The 19,275-nt window shown below is 35.7% G+C and overlaps 1 protein-coding gene across 1 annotated transcript; it reads right to left on the bottom strand.

Annotated features, from left to right (window-relative positions):
* Window positions 1-559: 559 nt before the first annotated feature.
* Window positions 560-8,315, bottom strand: LOC101898412 (von Willebrand factor A domain-containing protein 8). The gene is made up of 7 exons (XM_005176977.4): window positions 8,006-8,315; window positions 7,684-7,943; window positions 7,432-7,599; window positions 7,207-7,371; window positions 4,469-4,624; window positions 1,278-4,408; window positions 560-977 (listed from the first exon to the last, which is right to left on the bottom strand). Exons 1-7 carry the CDS (start codon window positions 8,214-8,216, stop codon window positions 878-880), a joined length of 4,191 nt encoding a protein of 1,396 aa, XP_005177034.1. The 5' UTR covers window positions 8,217-8,315; the 3' UTR covers window positions 560-877.
* Between the last annotated feature and the right edge of the window lie 10,960 nt (window positions 8,316-19,275).

The raw sequence follows: 19,275 nt of genomic DNA, 5'->3' as shown, positions 1-19,275 counted from the left end.
TTAAAAAATAATTAATTTTATTCTTCCATTCACAGCGCTGCGAAATATTGCAACATTACTCATGATCATGATAATCATGATAATTTCGAAAAATGTGTTTCGAAAATTGCATGCAGATTATGGAAGAAAAGGAAGATATTGGCAACATTTTGTTTTATTTTTTTATTTTTATTGTTTTTTTATTTTCATTTATGGATTGCCCCATCTAAATAATTAGTAACCCGTCGTTTCCCTTAGATGAGGGGAAGTCTTTCAGAAACTTCTCTATCAGCTATACGTTTTTTTATAGCATAGGAAAGAAAATTACCAGACACATAAACATAACCGTTGCTGTCCACTGAAGGAACACCCGGAATAATTATAAATTTTTATTTTTATATAAAATTATATTTTTTATTCATTTTTTTCTTGCTCTCTAATATAGGCTTTATTAATTTTAGGTTCCAATTTTCAAAAATATATATGGAAAATATTTCCATCATCATCATCAATTATTAATAATACAACTTTCCATTCTTTTGTAACAACCAATTTTAGCCTTAGAAAAAATAAAATCCAATTAAAGATATTTATTATTTGTATAATTTATTCTGCCGTTCGTTCTTTCTTCTTGGTGTGTATAAATTGTTTGAGGTAAATAAAATAAATGCATTACTGGTTCTTCATCGTCTATACATCGTTTGTATATTATTTTGTTTTAAATATATAAAAATAGACACAGATTTATATTAAACACTGATATAAATAACATCATTTTACATATTTAACATTTTTTCTAAAAACAAAAAATATTTTCGTAAACATTTTTCTAATTTCACTAGTTCTGTTTCTTTGCGTCTTAACAACTAACATTTGCTAGGTACATTCTTTCATTCTATCACAATAAAGAGGATGTGAAAATTTGTTTCAAAATTTGCGGTAATGTCGAGACATCCATGCACACATAGCTGTGGCCGGCTGGCATTTGGGAATTAATGCTGAAAGGAGAGAAGAGAAGACAATGTTAAAAAAATAATAAAAATATATATTTATATACGATTATAAAAATAAACGTGCATAACACGTGGCTAAAATATCGAAAACAAGGTTAGATTATAAGTCCTCAAGACATGGACAATTTGTCCACAAAGTATATGAACAAATTTCAGAGAATTTTCTTACAAAAAGTGAAAATTATTCGCAAAATATGGTTAGTTTAAGGAAGTCATGGATATTTTTTCTATCCACACTTGATGTGATTTTAATTTTAATTTAAGAATTTTTATCCTTTTACTTACATATCAGCCTCCTCAGCCAAACTGCCAATGAATATCACATGACCCTTGACCTTGGGTTCGCCATTCATAAGGGCCTTGGCGAAATCCTTTGGCTGAATGCCATAGCGCGACAAATTGGCATCACTTAACACTACCACTATCGAATTATCATAATCCTCTTCGGACAATGCATTCACAGCCTCCTTGGCAGCCTTCACAGTACTATCACCTGACCAGCAGAATTGTGAATGGGCATGCATCATACGTATGGTTTCAAAACGTTCCTTATCTGTGCGTGGTGGATTATTTTTCACCACAAATGGTATTTCATAGCCCTCACCGCTATGACCCACAATGTCGTAGACTACCTTCTTTTCGAAACCCTCCAAGGCTTCCATGACCATTACAACAGCTTCCAATTCACGATCCAATCGGCCATCGTAGCCATTAAAACGATACATAGAGCCTGATACATCTACAACCAGTTTCAGACGATTGGGTTTCTCTTGGACATGATCAGCCCATGGGTTGGCCTCGGCACGACGTCGATAGATATTCTTCTCTCCAGTGATACCCTCAATCAAACGGGTATCATCCAACTCCCCATGGGTTTGATATTTTTGCCATTGCCTCTCTTTACTCTTGGTTTGCATGGCATCCAAAATTGCTTTCAATTGTTGGACCTGCTTGCGTATGGGATCACTAAATTGCGCATACAATTGATGATCGTGGGCGGACATTCGAATCTCTTTTAATTTCTCTTCATAGAATTTACGATTCATTTCACGGGCGGCCTTTTTCACCTCTTCGGGAATATCATCTTTCTCCTCATCGGAAAGTTGATGTACTTTATGGCCAGAATCTAAACGAAAGGGACCTCCTTTGCCACCAAGACCAGCAGTATCACGACCGCCACTACCACCAGCCCAGGTGTTACCACCTACATGGGGATCATTTTTGGGATCGACTTTACCATACTTGGGACCGGAAACACCCAAACCACTTTTCCTATTCACAGTCAATTGCATTTCCTTTTTCTTCCTTAGAGCAAACAATTCGTTACGAGCATAGGCCTCAATGGGTAAACCATGCTTGGCCAAAACTTGCGTCACCTGATCCAATGCCTCAGGTTGATATTTATCGAAATCCAAAACATTGCCCACCAGTTCGGACATATTTTCATCCGGATATTTTTCTAAATGTTTGACAATATTTACAACTTCACGGGTGGAATAGGGATAGTTGAGTAAACCTTCATCAGCCATTTGTCTCAATTCACCAAAAGCATTGACCAAAGTGGCCAATGTCTTCTTGGGCACTGATGGGCCATATTGTGCCAACAAATAAATTTCCGAATCAGGTGTGGGATTATCAACTGCATGGCAGCTGAAGACATCACCCAAAGAGGCAAAGAAATCGTTACCCAAGAAGGGGAAGCCGGGACGATTTGCCAAAACAATGCAACGGAAATTGGGATGGGTTTCAATAATTTCCTGGGCTGGATTTTCCTCCAAAGCGGCAGCCTTGTCGCCGGGGGCAACAATTTTACGACCATCGGACAACATCATTTCCCCGCTTTCTACAAGGGTGCGCAAAATACAGGTCACATTCACCGGGGCCTTGTCCGCCTCATCAATAACCAAAATATGGCCCGATTTCACTGCCTTCACCAAAGGACTGTCTTCATAAACGACCTGACCATCACGCAGGGTGGATTGGACGGTCAAACTGTGAACCGTGGTATCACGATGTAATTGCAAATATTCACGTGGCTTGTTCATCAGCTGCAGGAGTTTGTCAATCAACTTATTCTTGCCAACACCTTGATTGCCTACCAACAACAAATGGTCACCAATTAAGAAATCTTGCAGCAGACGCTCCAACAAGGCCACATGTTGAGGCATTTCATAGAACAATGTACTCGGCACTTTAGACTCCTCTGAGGCCTGTTCCAGTTTCATTTCAGTTTGGCCAATTCTTAGTACACCATTCTCCACCGTTATCTTACGTTTGCCTCCCTGCTTCGAGGTCTCCGGCTCAATGCCAACTTGTTTCATTGCATTCTCCAATGCAGCCCTGGGAAGGGCAGGCATAAATTTGGTAAGGAAGGTATTTTGGATAATTTCATGAACATCTGTGGGATACGAAGACATGCGACGGGCAATTTTCAATAACTGCCTGGTAGACAAAGTGCCGGCTAGGTTTTGTAATGTAGCATCTGTGGAATCTCTTAAGGTATGCGACAAATCAATGACCTTGTGTATGCTGTCATCAATGTTGCCATATAATTTCTTCATAATTGTATATTCCTCGGATTGTTGTAGCGGCCGTACCTCTAGGAACAAAAACAAGCTCATCATTTCTGGTGTCAACCAATTTTGGGAGGGAGAGTTGGGATTTGGTGGCTCAGCCAAGGCAATTATTCTGAAACTGTCGTGAATCTTCAGAATGCCCTTCTCGGCCAGTTGAAGTTTTGTGAAACCTTGTTGCATTAGCGACTCATAACGTTCTCCGCCCAAAAGGGTAGTACCATCACACAATTGCAGTTCACGATCATGTATAAGACGCTGCAGCACTGTCATGGTACTCTTGTGAACACGATTCACGCCATTCAATAAGGCTACCGAGCCCATTTTGGCCGCCCTTACAAGAGGAGAATCTCTCCACACTGTATCACCTTCCTGGGTGGTAATACGTTGCTGGATCAAATCACGAGAAGTCATATCTTCGTATAGCACCATTGGTTCGAGGGATTGTTGCAGACGATGCATTAAATGCTGGGCCAAGGTGTTTTTACCCACACCCTTGGGACCCAACAGACAAATATCACTCACAGCAATGGCCTGTACCATTTGGGCCAAAATATTACGTTGATGTTCCAAATCAACAAAATCTTTTTGTTTTTGTGTCAGCGAAACATGTTGACCTCCTGGAACATTAACTTGTACACCATCAATTTCGAAGGCAACCATATTTTGGGAATTCTCCAATTTTTTGTTAGAGATTTGTCCAACAGCCTTTGTAGCCATTTGATCAATTTTAAATGATTTAAGAAGATTTTTAATGCGATCTTGTTGTTCCTTCTTCAGTGCCGAACGATAGGGGTAAAGACGATTGAGGGCATCATAGGTTGTCAGATTTGGATTGGAATTCTGCGAGAGAAAAAATCCAGGGTTATAAGTAATTTTAATTGTTATAATATTTATACTTACCATCATTTTGGCAACCAGGTGTACATTGTCTAATGGGAAGTCGGGTAGATTTGCAGCTGGATCGGCCGATTGTATTGCCAGACCAAAAGATAGCAAAGATTTGAGATTTTCCACAGGTACATTGGGAGCCTTGGATCGTAGGTCAATTAACATTTCCTAAAATAATAAATTAATTTATAATTTAGGAATTTTAAGGATAATAAGAATTTTGTAAATAATTTAAGAGTAGTCATAGGAATTATATCGTAAAAAACAAATTTAAAATCATCAGTAGGTTTTGCCGACAGGTGTATGCCCTAAGCCAATATTCTGTTATGATTATTCAAATTGTTGACCCTCTATGGAGTACTTTCCGAAGGAATTGGCAAATATTGTAAATTTCGTATCGGACCTAAATAAATATAATATAAATATTGCGATGGGCCAGGTTTCGTTTCACTCTATATGAGGTATGTAATAATTTTTAGAACATGTTAAAAATTAAAAAATTTTGCCGACAGGTGTATGCCCTAAGCCAATATTCAGTTATGATTATTCAAATTGTTGACCCTCTATGGAGTACTTTCCGAAGAAATTGGCAAATATTGTAAATTTCGTATCGGACCTAAATAAATATAATATAAATATTGCGATGGGCCAGGTTTCGTTTCACTCTATATGAGGTATGTAATAATTTTTAGAACATGTTAAAAATTAAAAAATTTTGCCGACAGGTGTATGCCCTAAGCCAATATTCAGTTATGATTATTCAAATTGTTGACCCTCTATGGAGTACTTTCCGAAGAAATTGGCAAATATTGTAAATTTCGTATCGGACCTAAATAAATATAATATAAATATTGCGATGGGCCAGGTTTCGTTTCATTCTATATGAGGTATGTAATAATTTTTAGAACATGTTAAAAGTGTGCGCGAGGTACAAAATATAGTCGGCCTAATGCAGATAAAAATATTGGTTTGGGAAAATTACAAGAAAATCGAACCTTTATCTCCAATTTTTTGCGAAATCATAAATTCCATATACATCTCAGGTTTCTGGTTGAGAGAAATTTTTAGATGTAGCAAGTTGCAAATAATCGCTGACTTGTTTCGCAAGTTATGATAAATAAAGTATTGAAAATTGTGACCTTTGTGCGGGTGAGGTACCAGAAGGGGTTCACAGATATATATCATCTTCACAACAGGTCTTGCGTTACCAAAAATGTTTGTATGTGTGAAATTTGAAGAAAATTTGATGCTTACGCTTTCTTTGAGCGTCTGGGTTTTCAACATCTTGAATCCAATGTGGTGGAGGTACCAAAAGAAATGATCCGATCCCTCCCATCTTTACAGCTGATCTTGTGTTGCTGGAAATATTTAGATGTAACAAGTCTGAATGGAATCGTATGCTAATTTCGTGTTTTATGTGCTTCATGAGCATTCAAAATTTTGACCCTTTGTGGGGGAGGTACCAGAAGGAGTGGACCGGTACATCCCATCTTCACAGCAGATCTTGTGTTAGTAGAAATAATGAGATGTGCGTAATTTGAAGAGAATCGGATGCTTATTTCGGAATTTTTGATCGTTTTAATTATTCAAAATTTTGATCCTTTGTGGGGGAGGTACCGGAAGGAATGATCCGATCTCTACCATATTTATAAAATACCTTGAGTTGATGGACATTTTGAGATGGTACAAGTTTGAATGGAATCGGGTGTTAAATGAGGTTCATGAATATTTAAAATTTTTATACTTTATGGGAGAGGTACCAGAAGGAGTGAAGCTATATATTCCATCTTCCCACGAGACCTTGGGCTAATAAAAACATTGTGATGTGTTTAATTTGAAGACAATCGGACACCTACATCACATTCTATAAGAGTGAAAATTATTCAAAAATTTGACCGTTTGTGGGGGAGGTACTTGATGGAGTGGACTGATGTTGTCCATTTTTGCACCTGACCTAGCGCTGATAGACATATTAGGATTTGCAAAGTTGGAGCAAAATCGGATTATCCTTTCTCTTTTTGTGCAGTAAATTATTTTCCTTGAAATTGTTGACATTTTGTGGGGGAGGTACCAGAAGGAGTGAACTGATATTGCCAATCTCCGAACTCGATCTAAGTTTGAGAAAAGTATTACGATGTACCAAGTTTGAATCAAATCTGAGTCGTGAGTTATCGTGCGTACAGGCAGACGGACGGACGGACATCGCTTGATCGACTACAAATGTCCTGAACCTAATTTGGTCAAAAGAGACCTAGGGCCTAAAACCGTTATTTCGATGAGGCATGTTTTGGCCGTATCAAATAATATATACCCATATGGCTGAGGGTATAAAAATATCAAATTTAGAAAGCATTGACTGGTACACGATGTTGGAACGGCTTCTTATAAAATTATGTTAACAAACTTTGGGTCACATTGCCGGCGTTGGAGATAGGAAAATTTCAAGATGACCTCGGCCAAAAGCTGCCTGCTTCAAAAAGTATCAAATTTAGAAAAAAAAAATGGTATTGAAACCTATATTGCCTTGGCACTAACGGACATTATTATTTTATTGTCGTACTCAAAACACCGAGGGGTATCTCTGGTGAGGGGTATCTCTGGTGAGGGGACCCTTATCGCCACTTGTTCCGAATTCTGCAGAATGTTATTAAAGCATCCACAAACATTTCTAGACGGTAAACTGAAAACCTCCTTCTCACTTCTTAATTGATATACCTTCAGCAACACATTTCCCTATTGCTTTAACTTACCTCAAATGAAAAATGTGAAACATTACGGGACTGGAAGCGTGATCTAAGTGGTGGATCTAAAGGTGTACCCTTATACTTTTGTGTTGGACAACCCAAGGCAACGACACGGAAATCTTCGGAGACTCTCAGCAGGCCCCATGAGTCCAATTCTTCTTTAGAGTATGTCTGGAAAGAAGAGACTCTTAAATAAACTTCCAAATGAAAATACACAACAATACAACATACCTCCAACAACTTGTCATAACGTTCTGGGGCCATTAAAAATTTACCATTTTCCAAATGCATTTCACGATTTTCCAACAGATTATTCAATATGGGCAAAACATTACGTTCGGCATGTTCCACACCATCCAAAATCAAGACACGTCCATTGACGGCAGCACGCACAGCACACTATATGCAAAAAAAAAACAATTAATAAAATATTGGGTACAAAGTTCACAAAAACCGACGAAACAACGTGCGTTCTTCACTCACTTGATCATAATAAATGGCAGCCTTATTTTTAATTTCTCGCCTCTGTTTCAAATCACTTTCTGTGGTGTCACGACTCAAAGCAATGTATTCCAATTCACGTTGAGTCAGTTCCAGGAACTGCATGGCCAGTTGACGCCTGAGTGCACCCGGTTGACCCAAAAGAAACATGTCCTGTTTCAGAGCATCTTTTTGCAGCATCCAACGCAGGTGATGTAAAGCTGACTGGGTAAGTTCCATGGTGCCATCTTCGGCATATTGAACTGTAAGATGAATGGAAATCACATTTAATTATCCCGCATGGAAAAGCCTGTACAATACTCACTGTATTTTTGTGGCACTAATTCTGGGTTCTTGGGAGGTTTAATGTTTTTGGTTACATCACCAATTGTTATTGTCGCCGTGTCTCCGTCATTTTCCTCAGCTTTGGTTGTGTAGAATTTCTTATAAATTGGTACAAAGCAGGACTTCTTTGGGCCGAATCCGTTTTGGGCAAATGTTATGGTTGCCCTATTCAATATTCTTGGTATTAACATGTTTTTTTGTATTTATTTTGTTGAATGAAATTTCGAAAATGTAAACCCTACAAACAACCCACAACCCTCACCACTCAATAATCAAAACTATCAACACGGCAGAGCCAAAACATATGTTTTGGAAGATATTGTAATTTTGTGGATTGTCTTTTTGAGTACTGTACAAACAATATATGGCAAATGTACTAGGTAGTCGCATCAACGTAGCTGACAGCGCCATGATACGTCAAAATGAGTCGTAATTTAAACCAGAATCATAAAAAATTTTAATTTTTTTAATTTTGAAAAAAAAAAAAATATTTAAAATGAAATTGTGTTGAAAAATGTGATTTAAATTTTATTTTGGTAACCAATTGCTGGTGCGACTACCTAATTGATTTGCATTTGTACTGCAGTTGCAAGCATGACTCAATAAGATATGTTGCTTAACTTTAGGGAAAGTAGGAAAATGCAACTCTCTCGTGGAGTCTTGTTATGTCAAATAGGCTTTTTATACCCTACACCACAAGGTGGCAAAGACCTAAAATGGTAAAGACTAGACAAAATGCATTTTGAGCAAATGTTTGTGTCTACAATACATAGAGTAACAGCTCATGGCAGAGACATGTTAATATAAAAACCACAGTTACAGAAACGAATAACCAATAAAAATTTGAAAAATCCAAAATTTTGGTTTCGAAATTTTATTCCATAGACCTTTCCCAAAATTTTGCATATTGCTTTAGCGGTTTAAATCAGTTAACATTGGTGACTATGTAGTTATGATATCGTAACAACAGAGGTACTTTTAACAGGGTTGCCATGTTTTGACTCTGTCTTGTCCTATCTTTACACTTCTATGTCTTTTAATGTGGTCAGGGTGTTATGTCTTTGTGCATTTGTGTATAACAGGCAAAAAGAAACGAGATAGACCCATAGTTCCTTTTGATGATCTGCATAGAATCATATTCTGAGTCGATTTATGCATGGCCGTATGTCCGTCCATGTATTTTTGTAAACAAAGTACAGTTCGCATTTATTGTCCTACCTAGATGAAATTTGCACAAATCATTTTTTTGGACCAAATACGAACCCTATTGAAATTGGAAATAATCGGTCAAAATTTAGATATAGCTCCAATATATATTTCCTCCGTTTTGCCTTTTATTGTGCACCAAACGTGTAATATCAGCCCGAATAGTATGGATTTTTGCACATACAACCAAATTAATCGGTTCAGATATAGCTACAGCTCCCATATATATTGTTCATCCGATTTGTTATTTTTGTCCTCTGCAGCCGTAATTTGCACTCTGTAACAACAATATTTGGAGAAATATATCAAATACAGCTCAGAAATACATTTGCTAAATTTTATCGAGATCGGTTCAGATTTGGATATAGCTTCCATATATAACTTCGTTCGATTTATCTTTTGTTGTGCGCCAAACGTCTAATATTCCATATTTCATTGAAATTGGTGCGTCAAATATGTGAAATCGGCCAAGAATATATATATGGGAGCTATATCCAAATCTTAACCGGTTTCCAATTAATTTGTCAAATTTATAATTGTAACCAAATTCCGCCACTTGGTCTGAGTTTCATTGAAATCGGTCATATATCTCGCATTTGGTGAATAACATACATGAAATCGGCCAAATTATGTATGTGGGAACTATACCCAAACCACAACCGATTTCAATATAATTTGGCATTTTTTGGTACAAGATTTTTTTCTGCCCGAATTTTATGGAAATCGCGTTGGATGCAAAATATAAATATATGTAAAATCGGCCAAAAATATATTTGGGAGCTATATCCAAATCTGAAACAATTAATCACTCATGCTGAATTTAATTGGAATATGTGGTAGCTATATCCAAATCTGAACCGATTTCAATATAAATTGAAAAAAATTATTTTCTGATCAAAATCTCGACACACTTTCCAAATTTCATTGGAATCGAACATACAGGGTTGCCCATATTCGACGACCCTTGGGCCCTTTGGGCCCATTCCCATCGACGAAGCTTGTCCGCAGGCAACATTCTTTGCGTCAATTGAATTTTGTACGGGAACGAATTCAAATCAATGCGAATAATCCGTTGTAAAGTGGACCGAGCCATGCCCAACTGCTGAGAACGGCGTTTTTGGGATGTTCTTGGGGACCTCTCAACACTGGCTCGTACGGCAGCGATATTCTCGGCCGATCGCCTTGGTCGACTTTTATATGGCCTCTTCGGATTAGAAAGAGCCCTTCCAGTCGAAAATTTTTCGTATAAACGCTTAATGGTGTTCTTAGAAGGCGCACTTCTCACATTTTTTAATATTTGAAAAGCACGCTGAGTTTTCACAATCGACTTCTTCTGTTGAATGTAAATTTCAACTATTTCAGAGCGCTCGCGTGGCGTGTATTTGTTCATGGTAAAAATCTGCTTGGACTGACGCTTCAAACGCGGTATGTCATTAAGCCATGTGACATCTCTGTCAAAAGTTATGGCGTTGCCAGATGGGTCCGTCGAATATGGGCAACCCTGTACATATCTTGTTTGCTGCATCAAAAACGAAATCGACCGAAAATGTATGTGGGAGCTATATCCAAATCTAAACTGATTTCAGTATAATTTGACAAAATTATTTTTGTCTTAAATTCCGTTGCGCATTCCAAATTTGGATTTGGATGAGATAAAAAAACTGCAGCAAAGTCAAACGCCATAATTTTTACATTTTATTTTTTTAATTTTATTGAATGAAAGCAAAAATGACGGAAATGGCATCAAATTTTAGAATTAGTTTAGATTTGTTCGAATTGGTCACACGAATGTTGCTCCGCAGTATTTTGACCCATTTCCGGCGAAGCGCTTGCTTGAAGTTATATCTACACTTTGGTATTTTTTAGTGCCAACCTTGCTTTCCAAAATACTCCAGACACAATAGTCCAACGGATTGGTATCCGGAGATTTTGTTGGCCATTGTGCGCTAGAAATGAAGCGAGGAACCTCATTTTGTAGACCATTCTTGGGTGGCGCGTGCTGAGTGCGATGTTACTGAGTCCTGTTGGAATGTTCAAGGTCTCCCTCCAGAATATTTTTGCGATAATATTCGGCATTTATTCTGATGCCACGGTCGATTAATACGAGCGGAGAGTGACCATCGGCTGTTATGGCGGCCCACACCATCCCCATGGCCGGCGCTTGAGTTCTGGTGACCATCCGAAGGTACTCATTTTCAGCTGACCTCTTTGGCAAGTTAACACGATCTTTTGTTTGCTTACAAACTGCTGGACAACGAATGTTTTCGCATTGGAGAAAACCAAATTTGGCAGATTCACCACTTTCGGCCAAGCGAAACAACTCTTCGGCTCTTTTGAGTCTATTTTACTTCTGTTGCGGTGTAAGTTCTTGCACTTTTTGGAACTTCAATGGCTTTACTCCGAGCTCATTTTTCAAGATTTGCCGAATGGAATATATGTTCAGGAGAACATGTTCAGCTAACGAGCCATTTTTCAGCCACTGCGACGCGGGTTTCGATCAAGTCGCTTTTTTACTTTTCGAACCATTTCTGCTGATGTTGCTGCTCCTGTTTTCTTCCGTCCACTTCCTTGATGTCGGGCTACGCCACCACTATCACGTTAACGAGCGATAGTACGAGATACAAAAGATTTATTCAGATTTAAATGCTGGAGTGCTCTAACGATAGCCACTGGTGGTTTTCCAGTCAAATGTAAAGAAATCACACTATCACGCTTGCATTCCTTCACGGATAACTTTTTTATGGAAAATTCTCACCAAAGTGCTTTTGTACGCTTGTAAACAATATAATGAGCTGTCACTGGAATAATTTTAACAGCTGTCGGACGAGTGGGTCAGAAATGACAGCAGTCTGAAATTGGCTGCAGTTTTTTCATCTCACCCTGCATACCTAAAACGCACAGAGGATTTTTAATCTCAAATTTTCCAAATGTGTGGATGAGGGGGAACTTCCCTTCTATTTTCGTTCTCGATGTAAACTTTCAAAACTCTACTTAAATAATCTTCTGGATTTCACCCGTAATTATTGAAAAAAAAAAAAATAAATAAAAAAAAAATAATTTTGTCGCAGAGTGTAATTTTCCTGTTGCCTAGTGTAACATATTGATTTCGTATAAGTTTCTGAACAGAAATAGCTGATTTATTTCATGCAACAAAATCTTTCAAGCTTCTACGTCAGACTCTAATAAAAATAAAAAAACAAAAACTTTACCCAACACGCTTTTGTTTTGACAAGTTTGATTGTGATATGTGGGATCGTGAGAAAATATTGTTTGGATAGTTCCAACATTCACCATGTGAAACCAAAAAAAGAGAAAAAAAAAACGCCAAGCAACAACTTCGTACAATACTTATCACCTTATTTTCTTGGATTTTTCATATCAAATTAGAATTATTGCAAAATGTATTTTTTTAAAGAGAAGTCCGGCAAATACAGCGGCAAAATTATGCTCGGCTTGCAGTGTGTGTTCGGGGCAGCAGAACCCAACAAGAATAGCTGATAAGAACGTAAAATTTAAAAAAAAATCCCACAAACCAAACAGAAAAACACACAACTTAAGATATATAAAAAAAACTGATCCATGCGTTTAGAGGTCAGGTTTGATTGAAGCAAACATAAACAGCAAAAAAAAAGAGTTTCGAATATTGATAATGAATTATTTCAAATGTCCAGGCCAAATGTGCAACATATCTGAGTTAAATTTAATTGAATTCTAGTTCCCACGACACAGACCATGTTGCCATGGCTTGTGATAAGAGCCAATATTATTATTTCGATAGGAATGCCTCAGAGACGACATGAATCTTAGAATAACATTGTACCAAACGCCCAACACGAGAAAGGCACTTAATAGGCTTGTGTCACCAAGCGAAGACGGAGGAGGAGGTAACTAGTTGTACACTAAACTAATACGTGTTGTTAGATAAGTCAGTCATCTGGAAAACATTTTTAATTTCTACTTTTTTTCGTATCAAAAAAATAATACTGGAAATGTGACCGAAGTTTTTGCGGTTCCCAGATTACAAACGCAGTTATTTTTTAAAGAAACCTTTTAAAATCTAAGACTTAATCAGTTTGGAAGAAATACCAACATTCTATGGGAAAAATTCAAAGAGGAAAATATATCAGACATCTGCACAAAACAGGATGTGCTGAAAAAAGGTATTGCAGAGGGAAGAAACTTTGGAATACTTTCTTAGCCTTAGAATTTACAAATTATGAAAAGTTAAGGAACTTCTTCAAAGATACAGATTTCTTAAACCATAAATATCCCCAACACCTCTGTAGCAAACATTTTTGAGCGCACCACAGGCCTACTCTGGGATATGTCCGCAAGGACATGTGGCGAACATTTTATGTATAGGTTATTGTTTTAAACTATACTGTGAATGTGGTTCGAAAATTCAAAATCATTATTACTAACAATTGTTTTTAAACAATCCATGTTTTTTGGTCAATAAAGTTCTTCTGATTCAAAAAATCTTACATTTTTACAAAAAAATGAAAACAAGTAAAAAAGCTGTAAGTTCGGCCGGACCGAACTTTGAATACCCTCCACCATTTGGAACGAATTTGGCAATTCTCAAAAACAATAAAATCCGTTAAAATCTTAGAAATACCGAATGTAGCCGTTATATTAGGGTTAATACGACGACATGGACCTGCATAGGTAATTTTTTTCATAAGCCATTACAATATTCAAATGCGAAACTTATAAAAAAATCGGTGAATGATGTAGCTACAGTCATCAAAATACCGATTATCGGGAGGTACCGTTATGTGGGGTCTATACGAAGGCGTGAACCTGCACAAACACATTTCTGTCTTAGGATTTAGTATTCATTGCGAACTTCAAATACCAAATTTGACACCATTCCGGTGAATAATATCGCTAAAATCATCAAAATACAGAATATCGAGAGGTACCTTTATATGGGGGCCATACGAAGACGTGGACCTGCACAGACAGTTTTCTGTCTTAGGCTGTAGTATTCATTACGAACTTCAAATAGCAAATTCGAAACAATTCGATGACAATTATGCGAGATTGCAACATACAGACGGACAGACAGACATGGCAAAATCATTTTAGAATTTTACGCTGATCAAGAATATATATATATATATATATATATATATATATATATATATATATATATATATATATATATATATATATATATATATATATATATATATATATATATTTTTTTTTTTTTTTTTTTTTTTTTTTTTTTTGGGTCTGACATGAGTATTTCGAGGAGTTACAAATGGAATGAGAAAATAAAAAAATATATTTTTAAAGGTTCAGAATCTTTGTCCCCGATGGTACCTCCATATTTTCGGTATTACAGCCCATGGCCCTCATATAACGGTACCTTCCCTTATTCGGCATTTTAATTATTTTAGCGACATTATTCACAGGAAATGTTTAAAATTTGGTATTTGAAGTTCGTAATGGGAACTACAGTCTAAGACAGAAAATTGTCTGTGCAGGTCCACGTTTTGGTATAGTATCTCCCTATATTCGGTATTTCGATGATTTTAGCTACATTATTCACCGAATGTTTTTTTTTTTCAAGTTTCGCATTTGAATTTTCGGTATTTTTAAGATTTAAGACATTCGGTATTTTTAAGATTTTAACAAATTTTTTTAAGGGATTTTTTTTTTAAATTGGCAAATTCCTTTCAAATGTTGGTGGGTATTCAAAGTTCGGCCCGGCCAAAATTACAGCTTTTTTACTTGTCAATAATAAATTCGAATATTTTTTTGCTAACCTTTGATTTCTTACCAGGAAATCTTAAAAACGTCCCAACAAATCTTAAATGTTTTGTTGGGACGTTAAAAAATGATGGTTTTTTACAAAAAATCTGAAAATATTCAAGATTTTTGATCAGGGCATTTAAAGTTCGGCCCGGCCAAACTTACAGCTTTTTTACTTATTAATAATAAAATCAAATAGTTTTTTGCTAACCTTTGATTTTTTACTAGAAAATCTTAAAAATGTTTTATTGGGACGTTAAAAAATGATGGTTTTTTACAAAAATCTGAAAATATTCAAGACTTTTGCTCTAGTCTGCCCTACCCCCCTGGTAAACATTACCATCGTTCTCCACTAATAAACAAACGTTATTTTTATAAAAACAAAAATAAAGGGATAAAGCCATTTTGCACCAACAGGACATTTTTTATGAATAAAATATTTACAAATACATACGGTTTAAAAACTTTTATAAAAAATTAAAAAATTCTAATCAGGACTTTTTTCCCAAATGTTATTAAAAACAGAATTTTAAGCCTTGTATTTAGGATCTAAATGGCCTGATAGACTAGATAAATAACAAAAAATCCTTGGCTTTTTGTTTTTGGAAAGTTTTTGGAAAAATATTTATTTTTAATAATAAACCTAATTTTTTCCCAAACCATGATTTAAAAAAATCATAAGATTAAATATTCGCAATTTTTGGTGTGGATAGCCTTGAAAAAAATTCTTAAAAAATTTAAATTAAAAAAAAAAATAAAAAATCTAAAAATATTGCAATTTTTTTAAACAGAATATTTTAATTTATTTATATTTATTTATTATTTTTTATTAAAAAGTTTTGAAACCATATCCAGAAATATACCCTTTCTTTTTAAATATGTTTGAAATATCAACGGTTATTGTAAAGAAAATCCTTAATTTTTTTCTTTAAATCATTAATTTTCTTCATTGTTAAATCAATTTTCAGAAAGCAGGATTTTTTTATAAAGTTTTCGAAAAAAATTTTGGTTAGTAGGTTTTATTTTCTTTTTCAATTGAAGTTTTTGCCAGGACGTTTTCATCAAACTTTCCTACAAAAATCGACATTTTAGTTCAGTAAGATATTGTAAAAAATATATTTAATAATCCACGAGAAATCAATGTTGCATGGAAAGCAATTATTTAATTTTTTTAGATTCATAATTCTTAGATAGGAGTCCTATCAATGCAAGTAATTGAAGATATTGTCTTAAACAATCTCAGCACTTGGTCATGGTTTGAAAAAGATATAAGGATGTGCAGCAATTGGTTCTGACAGAAGACCTTGTTTATGAAATTCATAGTATTTTATTCCTGAGGCACGCGGGTGAAGAAAATAAGAATAATAAAGATTATTGTGATATACGAATTTTGGATCAACACAGAACGTTCCACTTCTATGGTATTCTAAATTTTTCAAAATCCCATCTTCGCAGTTCATATTATTTTCGGCACAAATCTTGAGGAAATTTATTATTCAACAATTTCACCATTTAAGGGAGAGACAAAGTGGGCTAAAATATTTTATTTTCACAGTCAGTCTTATAGTGGCAACAGAATTTGACTTTGCAAATTCGGAAAAAAGACCAGGCCCATATATTATATATTACGGGTGGCAAACAGGCTTTCCGCGAATATTAGATATTATCTTTATCAAGTTTTATCTCTTCTTTACTGAAGGAATTTCATGCCTTCCGTTCGGAGTGCACAAAATTGTGATGATATTTTGGGGACTCTTCCTTTCTAAAATTGTACACACTCAACAAATCATGGTTAGTGCGAGAAATATACAAATATCTCTACGAAATCAATGTCCACACATCGTACATACATTACGACTAGTACATTCTGCAAACATAAAAATTGTGATTTTAATTTTTTTTTTTTACCATTATCGACGATTTTACATGTAGCTAGACAATAATAATAGGCGATGTAAATTGTTGATTCTTTGTTGTATACCTTGCAGCCTGAGTGGCGCCGTTTTATAATTTTTAATACGCAAAAAGTAATGTTTCTTATTTCAATTAAATTCATTTCGTTATCTCAACTAGCCAGTGATGTTTGCTCAAGGCATGATTGAAAAACGGATTTATGTTCATATTATTCGGTGACGTAAAGCAATAGCAGCAATAAAGTTGTGCATAATTTTTCAATTTTATGAAAACTAATGTTTATAAGAAACTCTTTTGTTTTCATATTTTTATTACTATTTTTAAGTGTTAGTCTTTAAGATTGATCTGGGTCTCCAAACACTCATGATTGAGTGCATTCAAAACGCACATTTAAATTAAATTTGGGATATTTGGTTTTGAAAACTTTTTTTCTGGTCTTTGTTTTTTCAATAACACAAAAAATTAAAAGTTTTAATTGGGTGTCCCTCTTCAAATGTCATGGTCGATTAATACGAGTGGAGAGCAACCATCGGTTGTTATGGCGGTCCAAACCATCACCATGGCCGGCGCTTGAGTTCTTGTGGCCAACCGAAGGTGCACATTTTCAGCTTACCTCTTTGGTAAGTAAACACGATCATTTTGTTTGTTTACAAACTGCTAGACTACGAATGCTTTTTCATCGGAGAAAACCAAATTCGGCAGTTCACCACTTTCGGCCAAGCGAAGCAGCAATTTAGCACTTTTGAGTCTATTTTCTTTCTGTTGCGAGGTAAGTTCTTGCACTTTTTGGAATTTCAATGGCTTTACCCAGAGCTCAATTTCCAATATGTGCCGAATGGAATATTACTATATTTTTCGGCCACTGCATCCTCTTCCTTGACTTTGGGCTACGTGACTCGTATCACGGTAACGAGCGATGGTACAAGACACAAAAGATTTATTCACATTTAAATGCTGGAGTGCTCTAACGATATCCACTTGAAGTTTTCCAGCCAAATATAAAGAAATCATACTATCACGCTTGAATTCCATCACGAATCATTTTTTTTTTGGAAAATTCTCACCAAAATGCTTTTGTACGCTTGTAAACAATATAATGAGCTGTCACTGGAATAATTTTAACAGCTGTCGGACGAGTGACTTAGAAATGACAGCAGTCTGTATTTTCGAAAAAGTGCTACTCTAATTCTTGCATAATATTACTTAAAAGAGGGTCTGGTTGATTTTTTTTTTTTCAGTGTTAAAAGTCCTTGTTAAGAAAAAGTTGAACTAGTTTCGGCACTAAATTTCACTTTAGGTCTAGGAAGATACAAAATTGAGAAACTACACTTAAACGTCGAAATGTTATAACATAATGTCCAAAAACTAAACTTTGTAAATCCGTACCAAATTGTCCAATAAACAAGTAAAAAAGCTGTAAGTTTGGCCGGGCAGAACTTCAAATACCCTCCACCATTTGGATTGAATGTGGCAATTTTTCAAAAATAAATTCTATTAAAATCTTAAAAATAGTAAATGCAGCCGTTATATTAGGGTCAATACGACGACGTGGACCTGAATAGGCAACTTTTGTCATAAGCCATTACAATATTCAAATGCGAAACTTGAAAAAGAAAATTCGGTGAATAGTGTAGCTAAAATCATCGAAATACCGAATATAGGGAGATACTATTATATGGGGGGCTATACCAAAACGTGGACTTGCACAGGAAATTTTCTGTCTTAGGCTGTAGTATCCATTACGAACTTCAAATAACAAATTTGAAACAATTCCGTTGAATAATGTATCTAAAAACATCAAAATACCAAATATCTGGAGGTAGCTGATATATGGGGGCGATACGAAGACGTAGACCTGCACAGACAATTTTCTGTCATAGGTTGTAGTATCCATTACGAAGTTCAAATACCAAATTAGAAACAATTCCTGTGAATAATGTCGCTAAAATCATCAAAATACCGAATATCTGGACGTACCGCTATATGGCGGCTTTACGAAAACGGGGACCTGCACAGACAATTTTCCGTCTTAGGTTGTAGTATCCATGACTAACTTCATCGAAATAAAGGTATTTTTTATATCCTATGTCTACTTAAGCGAAATCCGTTTAAATATTTTTGGGGTAGATCTGGACATGGCCCTCTACCCGATCTTCGTCGGTCTCTGCGTTTTTCTTGTGCGCATAATGACTGGTAAAGGGAGTATTCGATTTGGTTGTAAAATGTTTCCAAACTTAGGATGAGATGTGGGCACATCTGTTTAGGCATTCTTAGATGGGGGTCATTCTGGCGCATGCATTATTAAATCAGTCAGTATAAGTCCACTCATTGTCGTATTTTCCCACAAAATGTCAAAAAGTTGAACAA

The sequence above is a fragment of the Musca domestica genome, unplaced genomic scaffold, assembly GCF_030504385.1.
Source record: "Musca domestica strain aabys unplaced genomic scaffold, Musca_domestica.polishedcontigs.V.1.1 2, whole genome shotgun sequence".
Lineage (NCBI taxonomy): Eukaryota > Metazoa > Arthropoda > Insecta > Diptera > Muscidae > Musca > Musca domestica.
The sequence above is the reverse complement of the archived record's forward strand: the minus strand, read 5'-3'. Positions and strand labels throughout refer to the sequence as shown.